Source organism: Glandiceps talaboti, chromosome 9, assembly GCF_964340395.1.
Source record: "Glandiceps talaboti chromosome 9, keGlaTala1.1, whole genome shotgun sequence".
NCBI classification, from domain to species: Eukaryota; Metazoa; Hemichordata; class Enteropneusta; family Spengelidae; genus Glandiceps; species Glandiceps talaboti.
The window spans coordinates 19,652,494-19,666,293 of NC_135557.1; the positions used below are offsets into that span (position 1 = coordinate 19,652,494).

Below are 13,800 nucleotides of genomic sequence, written 5' to 3' on the forward strand. Positions count from 1 at the left end.
GTTGTCATTCAGCCAGACGACGGATATCCCAAATGTTCACCTTAACCCTGCACCTTACAAACTTGATTCTGAAAGGGAGGGACATGTCATTGCCCCTAGTACTATTGAATGTGAGAGTATTGGTGGCTATCCCGAAGTCATTCTGACTTTGGTTTCTGAGAAAGGAACGATCGTTGGAATGAATCAAGGATTTGGAAACCAAACTACCAGAGTTAGTTTCACATACACACCGACCATGGAAGATGCTGGATCAGTGTTTACATGTAATGTAAGCCAGTCTGGGAGTACAACAGCATTATGTGTGACCCCTCCCATTACAATTCTGAACACGTATGTATACAGTCAAAGAATAGAAAATCAACAAATAACTACCACTGCGTTGGTAACCTGTGATGTAAACGCTTTACCGCCTACACGACATCATGTATGGTACGTCAATAATAAAACTGTACAAAATAGTTCAGCTACTGTTCTGTTCAGTTCTGCTACGTTTGTGATCCTGGGCGACGGAGGAATTCTTGTCATCGAGATAGCATCCGTTGAAAGTAATGCTTTTATCGTGGAGTGTGAAGCAGCAAATGACAAGGGTGTTGGTACTGCTTCTGTTGCCATTAACGTTAGCTCGCAAAATCCAGTCTCATCAGTGTCCAATTCACCAAAAGGAGGTATAGCTGGTGCATTTATTGGTGGTATCCTGACAACGTTAGTCTGTATTGTCGCCATTGTGTTTTTATATTTATGGCGATCGGGTAATTTACACAATACTTCACGTCTATTTCACCTGAACAGAGGCAATGCACGATCTGATGACATCACCAACACAATCAGCGGTGAGACCTCGAAGAATGATTACACAGAGAGACCGAAAGTTAGTAATTTAGTAATAAACACGGGTGACAATTTGGCCGTGGCTTATGAAAACGCTGGTGTTGACAACATCGATATTGCTGAAGATTCAGGAAATTACACAGCTTTGTCAGGGCAAAGACAAAGTGAGCATTATGAAGAACTAAACTGCGTCGTGAAGAAACCAAAGTAGTATCTGATGATGAAGTTTACGAGGACGTTTAAAACAAGAACGAACAAGTTGTACATGTATCTTTGAAAGGGTGTGGTACTATCACGAAACAAAGGGATTTTTATTTCATTTTATTAAAACAAAATTATGACCAAAATATAATGGTGAAATTGCTTGAGTTCACATATCAGTAAAATAATCATGTTGAGAAACAACAATGTTGATCAATGAAACAAATCTAAAAAGTTGTAACAGCCTAATAATTAAAAATACAAAGTACAAAGTGCAATAATTAAAATTCAGTGTATGCGCCATTCTACATGACAAGTAATTATGGTTTGCTGTATGTCATCCTAAAATCGGTATACTGTGTATGTCTCGGCAAACTTTTGGCATGTACAGCCTAAATTTTACCCAACATAGTTGATATAGATGGTTGCTGACTCAGTGATGAAGTGGTTAATGACCTGCTCTCAAATATAGAAAATGAACTCATTGAGAAGGATTGTACGTGGACGTTTGTGCAGATCACATGTATACGTGATGAAATTACTCCAGAGCGCCACTTTGCATTCATATGCTGCTGTAAGGCACAATCCATCAGGGCATTTGAAGTTATACTAGTAGTAAAGGAGATGGGGTCCTAAAGCAGTTTTTAGGATCCCCATCCCCTATGCTACTGTGTGGTTACATATGTTAATTTTTTAGAACTCCCTCATCCTGTGTTATAGAGAATGAGTAGTACAGAACATGGGTGTGCTAGAACAATTTATAAATTGTATGTTTTTTATGGTTTATAATACCAATTTTATTTATATCTATATTTATATTTATATTTATATTTACGACTATGATATTCTTAATGGTACTATATAATTAATCTCGTTGGTATTGTAATTATTTATTAAGTCATTTTATTAGTTTTTATCATCACCATTACTAATTTGACTTATAATAATTGTTAATTGTTTATAATTAATGGGGTTAAATTTAGATTTTTTCAGGTTAAATTAAAATATTGTGATATTGTTTTTACTACAACTGGAAATATGGCTGTTAAGTTAATTAATTGAGGTACAGCTGATATTATAGCTAAAATACCAGTACCCTATATAATGTCAGATATTATTACAATTTATTTATTTATTTTATCTATTAATTCATAAGATTTTATGTAAGCTGTACACAATCTTTCTGTGTAATTAATTAATTAATTAATTAATTCTCTTTTTTGTATTTTTTCACATTTATTATATACATAAAATTAGTTATTTTATATAGAGAAAATTTTATTGTTCCATTATTTAATATTTGAAATAATATATTTACAGTATTTGTATTTATGGTTATTTCACGTCATGGTACTACCAGTTTACCACCTTCTGGAAGAGAACCACCAACAGACAACCAAGTCTTAGTATGTAATACATACATTAATTTTCCATTAGGTACATAGCTTTGTGATTCTACAGATAAATCAAATCTATTTGACCCACCCCATCCTAATGGGATTGGTATATAACACCAATTTCAAGCTCTTGATTTCTAGTATTTTTAACTCACATTCTCCATCTGTGTTGGTATGGTATTTCAGTATTATCAAAATCATCAAATCAAATTGGATTAATATCACATGTAGCAATAAGTGTATTATTATGATTTAATGCTTTCATTTTATTGGATGGAAGAGTTCAAATCAGTACATGGTCAGTATCCTAAAAATTACCATAAATTATAATATCTCCGAAACCTTGATTATAAACCTTGATACACACACACACACACATATATATATATATATATATATATATATATATATATATATATATATATATATATATATATATATATATATATATATATTATTTGCTGGAAATGTAACAGTAGCGTCTGAATTATTAGGACTATATCAAACTAATATAAATGTAAATTTTCTTTCATTTGAGTTGCTGTTAATGTAAACTAGTTACCACCTGTCCAAGTTGTTAAATCATCTACATATCGTTCATTAATTGCATCATAGACCGTCCACCAATGTTGGTGGAGCCGGAGGGTCTATGATTGCATCAATGTCTTGTAAGGATCAGTTAATTGAGATATTATACTACGAGTCATATTTAGAGTAAAACTGTAATTTATGACTGAGAGTTTGAGTTCCAATACCTAATCTATTACTTCCAAAAGTAAATGCTGCTGTTATATCATTAACCTCATCTACAATATTTAATGAATTTGGTGAACTTCTATATATAATATATCCAATTTCATGTTTTTAAGTTATTTTTTAATAGATTGTTATGCTGTGCAGTTAATCCTGTAAAAACTAATGTGGGATTTAATTTGTCAATTATTAAATCTCATTGTATCACCCGTCTTATTTATTTTATTTTTATTAATAATATATTGATTTGATTAAAAAAAATCCAACACTAGTTGATTTAAAAATGGATATGTTTGTTGTGTCTGAGTTGTGGTTGATGCATCTATAACAATTGCAAGTCAGCAATTAAAGAAAACTGTCTATTAAATATGTATTTAAAACCACCACATAGTGCTTTGATAGTAGGACCTACTAAATGTGGTAAAAACACCATTTATAATAAATCAATTAACAAAAGAAATACACATCCATGCCTACATACATACATACATTCATGTACATACATACATACATACATACATACATACATACATACATACATACAGACATATATACATACATCCATCCATACATACATACATATATACATACGTACGTACGTACGTACATACATACATACATACATACACACATCCATACATCCATACATACATACATACATACATATGTGGACATATGGACAAGGCATTTGAATGAACCATTTCCTTCAAACACCCTGTTTTCAAAATTCAAAATTTTGTAGTGCTCGATTACATACGAACACATATATCTCTGTACATTTGTATATAAACACACAAATACAAGACCTTGGACCAAGTCATAATGAAGTTAACAAAATCTGAGTTTTATTTTATTTTATTTTACACTTAAACTAGCCATTTCCATAACATTCAATATGCAATGTTATATGGTTGCTAGGATACACGGTAGTAACAAAATGTACAAGGACAGGTTTTTTGAAAATGGTTTACTGACAATTAATACATGCTAGTAAGTAAACCACCGGACTAGACACATCACCATCAAATGTTCAAAGAAGAAAATCAATTTTACATTTTTTTGACACAAAAGACAATAATCATGTTTCTTACCTAGGTATTTACTACTGTACTAAAAGTTAGTAGGTAAGGTTTTACTTTATAAAATATCTATGGGAAGTGAAGCTGTACACAATATTCCTGATTTTGACTCAAGTCACAACACAAGGTACAAGCTCTAGACATAAATACAGTTAATTAGATTTCTCAGAAATAATACATTACTGGTTATCCAGCGAGAAAACACTAATGACTGAAATCACTTTCCCTTTCTTATCAAATAAAAAAAATCAACTTTGGATTCAAAAACAAGAGCATATTCATTACTTGTCGTTGAGGACAGTACATAGTCGATTTCACAGGACAATATCTAACAATACAACATCACAGACAAGTAAGAAGACTTCTTACTTGTCTGTTATACCATGCACCACAGACAAGCATATTCTTACTTGTCTGTGTATGGACATTTAACTTTAGATTACAAAAACAAATGAAAATTTGTTCTCCACATTCTAGACAGTAAACAATTCCTCATTTTTACACATTTAAATCCTGTTAAATCACTGGCAATCCCTACAAGTAAGTGGTAATTATTATTTCCAGATATCACACTTGATATAAATTTTCCAGGCTTAAACATTCCATTCATGTGATTGGTTAAAGGTGAACACCACTCCTGGATTGATTCCAAACTGCTTGTGTCTTCATCAGTGTAAAAAAGCTCTCATGAATATTTATTGTGCAACTATGAATACATTATTTGTGCTGACTCCCATGATGTAATAGCCCATAGCAAAGAAAATATTTCTTTGGGATCAATGACATTTATAAAGTTGGTAACCACTTGAATTTATCTTTTGTCTATGTAATTCCAAAACTTCCTACCAATCAAGTACACATCAGGCTAAATCCGTGCTAGATTTAATGTCAAATTCTATATGAAAGTCATCACAGTCACTTTTATATTGCATGGGCATTACAAAGTTTAAACTTAATTTTGACAAAGCAAAATTTGATCATTACAGAATGCAGAAAAAATTTACAATCATTAGAATGAATATTCTCAGAGATGAGAGTTTGAAATGAGTCCTTTTTTTCTTCAAATTTCCATGTTTTAAGAAACAAAAAATGTTCCTTTCATTGAGGGCACTACATAATGTTAGAGTGAATATTCTCAAAGATGAGTTTGGAGGGAGGGGGGGGGGGGTCTTTAAAATTTATAGGATCAAATACAAATGAAAATACATTCTGTTCACTGAGGGCAGTACATAATGTTAGAATGAATATGCTCAGAGATGAGAGTTGGACGTGTGCATAAGTCCTATGTAAAGTTGAAGACCTACTACTCCTATACACCCTGTGAATAGTGCTTTGGCCATCAGAAGTGTCCATGAACCAAGGCTGACAGCATGGATCAAAATTCTGTAAGCAAAGTAAAAAGATAAGATTAGGGTCAGATCAACTAATGAAGTACATGAACGCGTGCACACACGCACATGCACACACGCGCGCGCGCGCGCGCTCAAAATAAGCAACTGTCAAGGGCAAATGGATTACACCATATCTAGATCTATGTATTTATAATACATCTTGTGTATTTGTTGTGTTGTGATTCGTCAATACATTGTCACATGGAATTTTAATGCTGTTGCATGCGAAATTGGTGATCAACAGGCCCTTGAAGGGAACAAACATATACTGTCACCCTAATGGTCAGTCAACATGTGTACGTTAATGTGAAAATTATTAGAAAACAGTTACTGAGACATACATTCATTCATATATACAAATACATGCATGCATACATACATACATACATACATACACATACATACATACATACATACATACATACATACATACATACATACATACAAATACATACATACATACATACATGTACATACATACATACATACATACATACATACATACATTATATACTCACACACATACAGACACACACACAAACCACAAACACACAGACAGACACACACACACAAATACTGGCACACACACAGACACAGACAGACACAGACAGACACACACACACACACACATACACATAGACACACACATACATACATACATACATACATACATACATACATACAGACGCACACACAGAGACGCACACACATACATACACACACAGACATACATACATACATACATACATACATACATACAGACGCACACACAGAGACAAACACACATACATACACACAGACAGACATACATACACAGACAAACTCACAAAATATTGATTCTACTTACTCTACAATAAGTGGTCTATACAAACTAAGACCTAGTAATGTGATAACAACAGGTTTCATTGACTTCTGTAAATCATGTCGACTCCATAACCACACTAAGGTAGCAGTTGTAATATGTTGTACCTGTAAGTCAAAGCCTGTCATTAGCCCATTAAATTCTGACACCCTATATTTATTTTATATATTTAGTGTGTAATTACATAGATTAGTGGCCTTTCTAATGCAGTCAATTAGCAAATGAAACAGTGCACTTTTACACTTGATAATGGTTGCTATAAATGATTGTGGTACATACAGAAAACACTTTACTTTGGTATTATGGGTTGTAATATTTAATGGTATATGGTCTTTCTATATAGCTGTTGATGCAATGATCAGACTGAATATAAACTGGGTGATATTTTGAAGGCTGGTTCATTATTTGTGGTTGATGTTTGAGCAGTCATCTACATAAAAGATTACTCACAGCAATATACAAGTAAACATCACTCTGCAGTTCTACAAAATTTGTTTCAGTTAATAATTCATGAACCAAAATATGAGTTTACGATATAATAAACATTACTTTACATTCAAATGGAAATTAATCTGTGTTGGTAAATCATGAGAATTCAACTTCTGTTCCAAACACAAACATGAAAATTTTACCTGAAATTTTCAACTGTACACTTCAGTCTTTGTCAACAGATTGACCAACTACTCAGCACACATGACTGACGTGAGCAGTTGAAAATTCTGGTAAAATTTTCAAAGTTGTGTTTGGAACAAAAGTTCAATTCAATACTATTAAAGTGGTCATATGGATGAGAATTTGGTATTTATTTTGGATTTTTATTTGATAAAACAGCTTCACTATGTTTTTCTACTTGAAAAAATAAAGCAAAAGAACATGTACCAAGTCCATGTTCATAACTCAATACATTGCAAAACGTTGCAAAAAGCGTAAAAAGTTTGTTATTGTACATACAATAACAACCATTTTACACATTGTTTAGTGTTTTGCTGTTTATTGAGATGTGAACATGGACTTGGTATATGTTCTTTCACATTTTTTTTTCAAGTAGAAAAACATAATGAAGCTGTTTTATCAAATAAATATCCAAAATAAAGACCAAATTCTCATCCATATGGCCACTTTAATTTAGATTCTTCTGGGCACAAAATTTGTTTCAGCTACATTAGCTATACATAAACTTTTAAAGTTTACAGAAATATGGGTTTTACTTACCAAACTAATGTTAGAATCCAAACTCATTTGGATGTATTTCCAGTCAAACTCTACACCCCTAGCACCAAACCATAAAGGTAGAAATCTTGTCATAATGAGTTCAGCTGTAGCCCATCCCATACCAGCCACCATAAACTTGATTTCACCTTTGCCTGCAATGCTACTCATAACAAAATACAGTCCCACTAAGTCAGCAATGTCCATTGTAGCTTTCATGAACTCCTGTATAAAGATAAAATACATGAAAATATACTGAAATGCAGCTGTCATTATCCGAATTTAGTCCGGATGCCAACTTGGTGTAAAAATATATAGCAACAGTGACAACACCCATAGCAACACCAGGGCTCAAAATTAGTAGTAGTCAGGACAGATAGACAACCAAACATTGTATCTAGACTATCAAATTAGTAGTAGTACAGGACACATACACTACTAAACACTGTATCTACCAAATTAGCAGAAGTCCAGGACACACAGACTACTAAACATTGTATCTAGACTACCAGATTAGCAGTAGTCCAGGGTAAATAGACTACTAAACATTGTATCTAGACTACCAAATTAGCAGCAGTCCAGCACATACTAAGATATGTAAACATTGAACTCACCCCTACAATATCTAGACTGCCTGTTATTGGATCTGAGGCTGGAAAAAATGTAGCTAACACCAACATCTGTGTAAAGAAATAAAGGAATAAAGTTAATGAACAGATATGTTGTTGTATGGTACTTGTGGCAAATTGTCAGAATAAATCATGAGAGATTAGCTTCTGGTGTTTTTAAATCTGGGAATCAAACTTGGATGTATATTTCCAGATTTTGTGTGCCTACCAGTACCTCCATAAGAATGTATGCAAGCCTCTGTTCCCAGATTCTGACTGTCGGGGCTCTACTACAGTGTGCCCTATAACTTAAGCAATTTGACACACCTCTAATGTACACAATTTCCAGTGATGCACCAAGATATGGTGCTCCTCTATCTCTTACCACATGTATGTGGTCACTGGTGACTCACAAGCAATCATAGTTTTTCTCCATTTTGACTCACAATAACAAAATTTGGTTATTGTTAGAGGGCACACTGCTCTACTATGAGAGATGCACCAAGACAATGGTCTGGAGAAATGTCATCCAAAGTCGTCCACACAGGAACTCTGTTGAAGAGCAATGCATCTTGGGGAATACTTCGCATACAACATTGCAAGATGAGTGATTCAGCTTCCTTTGCGATAGGTTTGTATGTCTCAAGGGAAACAATACATCTTAATTACGAAGGCCTCATAAGCCCATCCTTCATGACTTAGAAGAAATGTACTGTTTTGATTTCCAGTGCAGGCAACTTTGGATTACATTCCATACTCCATCTGGGTGTGCTCTCATAGAACCTTGACAGATCACTTCATCCCAATTTTAGCTCGCCCCATTTTCAACTCGCCCCACTGTCGACTCACCCCCAAATGTCAACTTGCCCCAATTTCAGTGCATCGGATTTCTGGGGTGATTGTTTGTTATATTTTGCATTATCTGTACAAGGTCTGGTTTTCCTACCAAAACAGGGGAGGGATATTAAACCAAAACTGAAAAGTCAGTATATTAGATGTACAGTGTATTTTACATCCTAGTATCAAATTGTCTTTTATAACTCAAATTCTTGCACATGTAAATCATATTGCAAAGATCTGTAAATTACTTTACAATGTGATTTTGAGTGGGAAGAATTCTATTGCCAAGGTTCCCCAACCCTTGGAGTCAGTAGTGGTCTGAGGTATAATTGCTCCAAGCCCAACCTTAGCACAAACACTGGTGTAAAATGTGTGTGTTGTTCATAATCTCACCTTACACAGTTGAGTAAATAAATATGCAAACCCTGCTTGTACACATTTCCAAAATGCACTGTACTCTGACCTGTAAATACAAAACAGAAAAATGTATAGATATATCATTATATGATTTAGATATGACTTCATCAAACAATGTCCTTGTACATGTACATTGTAATTCCAACATTTATGTATGTGTTATGGGGGTTATTATTGTAAAGCTAGAAATTTTGGCTAAAGACTTATTTTCACTTATTTAGCTGGAAAACAACAACACAAAATAAGTAGTGACTATAATGTCTTCTTGTACATGAACACAATATACCAGTCTGATATTAATTAGTAAAAAATTAGTCTTTGAGATCATGGAAGTATGTGGATTATACTTCCATGTTGAGAACTCATGGAAGACTGTAAAATCATGTTATTTTCTAGTAGCGGAAATATCTAGGTTTTGCTTTACAGCACGTTTGCTTGTAGCATGGATGTATTAGTGACTAATACATCCATGCTTGTAGTAATACTATTGTAATTTCTATGTATTGTGTGTAGCCTGCACCATATCATATTCTGAATTTTAACCTCGAAAATGAGCTTGAACTTGAAGCAAAGGAAAATGTACTTTATATTGCACGGTTATTTACGGGATAAAACAGAAATATAAATGAATTAGTTTTACATTGAATGAACAATTTGGGTAGCTGTAACGTTACACACGTACAGTGCACGAGCGTCATAACGGCGTTCCACTGAAGAATATCCATTGTACATTACAATTAGTACACTTCTACAAATTCGACATAAAATACGAACATTGAATACTTACAATCCAGAGCATTTGTACGTAATAAAATACGGCACGTAGGCTAGAGCAACACAGTTACCAAAATGAAACAGCGTCATAGTTGATTGGGAAATATACACACTTGAAATACAAATTAATATAGAATAATTATCTCCTGATTCTCTCGTTGTATGAGTCTGACTATTTCACTTCGAGGACATGCTGACCCTAACGATTGTTTGTTTGCAAATTCATTACTCTACAAAGGTCAAAATGGTGACGTACAATCAAAATTTCGCCACCGTCAATAGAAACTTATTATTGAAGCAAAATGTATGATATATCGAGTAAAATTGGATTCCACTGTCTAACCCTTGACACGCCATATCAACAAATTATATATGTAAACTTTCTTTTCGCTGGGTTTCAAGTTGTTTCTTGTTATATTTTGTAAATGTACGAGCGAGATTTCTGAAGGCTATTGTACTAGACATATTCGGCATATTTTCTAAGCTTTTTATATTTTCTTTCCGGGTACCTTTTAACGGCAATAACTTGGTGATAATGATGTACTACGGGCATCAATTCAGTAAATAATAGTTATAGAAATTTAGAATAATCATTATTTTGAAGTGAAAGCGAGGTGTTTACTTCTATACAAGCTTTGTAAAATACCGCCCTCCACGGTGCGCTTAGTACTACGTTCGCTTATTCTGCTTCAAATGCCGTTTCTATCATAATCAGTAATGTAAGGCCTGATAAAAAATATTGTGTGATTCCGATTACGCTAAAGTTTAGAATAGGTGGGGTTGGTGGATTTTTTATTTTATTTTCTATATATTTTTTTATTATGTGTATTAGTGTCTTTTTTCTTTTGTCTTTTTAAGTTGATGTCAGTTTCCGCATCCACTATTTCTCGTGAGACTTCACAATTTTTGCGACTTCATTATTTTTTTCTCAAAAAAGTTTAGGGTCGGCAGTGAAAGACTAGGTGGGGTCGAGTAACCGGAACCAAATAAGACCTAAGGCAATATATATACATATATATTTAAGATGATTTGTTTGGAAAATTTATACTTGCATATCGCGACCCTAGTTTATTCCGCCGATCCGAAACATTTTTTTAAACAATTAATGCAAAAGAATGAGAAATTCAAATTCGCTGTCTTCTTCACACGTCGACATCTGTTTGGAGTCTTCCCTGGTCGCCTGCCCGTGTATATATTTCATCAAACTATAACAGAAAGGTTAAGTTATTCTGATCAAAATTTGTTTGTTTTTGGGTCGAGGAATGTTTTTTAATTAAAAAATGAAATAAAATAAAATATAATCCCGACCTAGTACCTATCTTATTCTCAGAGGCCATATTATAGCAAACACACAAATATTATTTGTTTCGCCCGATGATTCGTAAACATGAATCGTATGTTATGTTATGTTATGTTATGTTATGTTATGTTATGTTATGTTATTTTGTTATGTTATGTTATGTTATGTTACATACTTGTTTTCAAGTTTTATTTTATTAGGTGATGGTGAATACATATATTTAACTTGATTTGTTTGGCAAAATTATACTTGCGTATCGTTATACCTTGTGTTCTCAACTTTTTATTCCCCATTCTTTTCTCTTTTTTGGCCCCAAAAGATGTGCGTGGTACCTATAACGCTCAATTTCAAAATGGGGCGGGTAAGTATGATTTGTTTTATATCGAGGATTTGTTCAAATATTCTCTTCATATTGACAGAGGTCAACAGACACTTCTCATCGATATAATCGCACTTTCTTATAAGCAGAAGATATCGTGTGGTAAGCTGAATTCCGCCATGTTGTTTTGATAGGTGCAGAATTTGACGCGGTAGAACACAGTGTTAGGCAGAACAGCGCATATTTGGTCGCATTGTAACAGTTGTCAAGTTGGGGACAGGGCTACCGAAATTATTAGTTTGCTGGGGACAGTTTCATTCATGGGTTGAAAGTGTTAGCGAAAAGTTCCTTCCATTGATTAACAGTGTGCAGACTCTTTCTCTGTGTAAAAGTGTCCATTAAATGAAATTGAGCGCCTGTGGTCGACACAATGGGAAAGGGGTATAACTGCTATAACGACCGTAACTGTACAATTTATTTTTCCCCAATTTTTGAGTTATTGGTTGTTTCAGATGGCGTTTGACAGAGACGCGTTCACTCCGGTATTTATTATACTTGTCCTACTGTGTGTGAGAGTACTATGACTCTTGTCTACAAAATTTCGATTGCAATGCCAAAGTACCCGGATGAAGGAAACAAGAATGACACCCTAGCGAGACTGGTCTGCTGCACGTGAACAGTACACAGGTATATCTACCAAGATCTTACGTGCATTAGCAGATACCAATCAGAAGAAGAACATTGAGATGGCGTTTGACAGACACGCTTTCACTCCAGTGATTTTACTTGCCTTACTAACCAGCATACAGGACATAGTATTAGTAGAAAGTGAAACAATTACTGCAATGCAAGGTGACACTGTTATTCTTCCTTGTTCATATTCAGCAAACCATGGACGCATTTCATTCTTTGATACATATTGGCTTTTCTCAGGTATAAAGATTATCAGATGTCATTGGTATAGCCGCTTCATTTGTATCATCCCGATTCCAGAATAATACTGATCATTACAGCACAACACTTGATGATGATTCGTACCGTGGTGACGATATCGATACCATCGACTTTCCTTTAACCATCACAAATATTACTAAGTCTGATAAAGGGCTGTATTCATGTGAAATACAACCACGCAATGGGGAAGATCACCATTCTGTAATTCAACTAGCTGTTATCATTCTGCCTGACGACGGATATCCCAAATGTTCAGTTAACCCTGCACCTTACAAACTTGATTCTGGAAGGGAGGGACGTGTTACTGCCCTCAGTAATATCGAGTGTGAGAGTATTGGTGGCTATCCCGAAGTCATTCTGACTTTGGTCTCTGAGAAAGGAACGATCGTTGGAATGAGTCAAAGATTTGGAAATCAAACTACCATGGCCAGAGTTAAGTTCACATACTATCGAAGATGCTGGATCAGTATTTACATGTAATGCAAGCCAGGCTGGGATTACAACAGCATTCTGTGTGACCCCTCCCATTACAATTTTGAACATGTATGTGTATGTGTATAGGCAAAGAATAGAAAATCAACAAATGACTACCACTGCGTTGGTAACCTGTGATATAAACGCTTTACAGACTAAACGACATCATGTATGGTACGTCAATAATGAAACTGTACAGAAGAATTCGGCTACTGTTCTGTTCAGTTCTGCTACATGTGCGATTCTGGGCGACGGGGGAACTCTTATCATCGAGATAGCATCCGTTGAAAGTCATGCTTTTATCGTGGAATGTGAAGCAACAAATGATACGAGTGTTGGTACCAGTACTGCCTCTGTTGCCATTGATGTTAGCTGGAATCGACTTCCTTCAACA

At 34.4% G+C, this 13,800-nt stretch overlaps 1 protein-coding gene across 1 annotated transcript; it reads right to left on the reverse strand.

Moving 5' to 3' along the window:
- Positions 1 to 4,135: 4,135 nt before the first annotated feature.
- LOC144440257 (BOS complex subunit TMEM147-like) lies at positions 4,136 to 10,526 on the reverse strand. The gene is made up of 6 exons (XM_078129592.1): positions 10,373 to 10,526; positions 9,562 to 9,631; positions 8,335 to 8,400; positions 7,724 to 7,945; positions 6,497 to 6,618; positions 4,136 to 5,641 (listed from the first exon to the last, which is right to left on the reverse strand). The coding sequence occupies exons 1-6, from the start codon at positions 10,447 to 10,449 to the stop codon at positions 5,509 to 5,511; spliced, it is 690 nt and encodes a 229-aa protein (XP_077985718.1). The 5' UTR covers positions 10,450 to 10,526; the 3' UTR covers positions 4,136 to 5,508.
- Positions 10,527 to 13,800: the final 3,274 nt, after the last annotated feature.

Bases quoted from the DNA above. Each gene is read 5' to 3' on its own strand.
- LOC144440257 (XM_078129592.1), bottom strand. From the start codon at position 10,449: ATGACGCTGTTTCATTTTGGTAACTGTGTTGCTCTAGCCTACGTGCCG. The intron at 8,401-9,561 runs GTGAGATTATGA...TTCTTTACACAG, and splicing joins TATTTACTCAACTGTGTAAG to ATGTTGGTGTTAGCTACATT. The intron at 7,946-8,334 runs GTGAGTTCAATG...ATCTTTATACAG, and splicing joins GCAGTCTAGATATTGTAGGG to GAGTTCATGAAAGCTACAAT.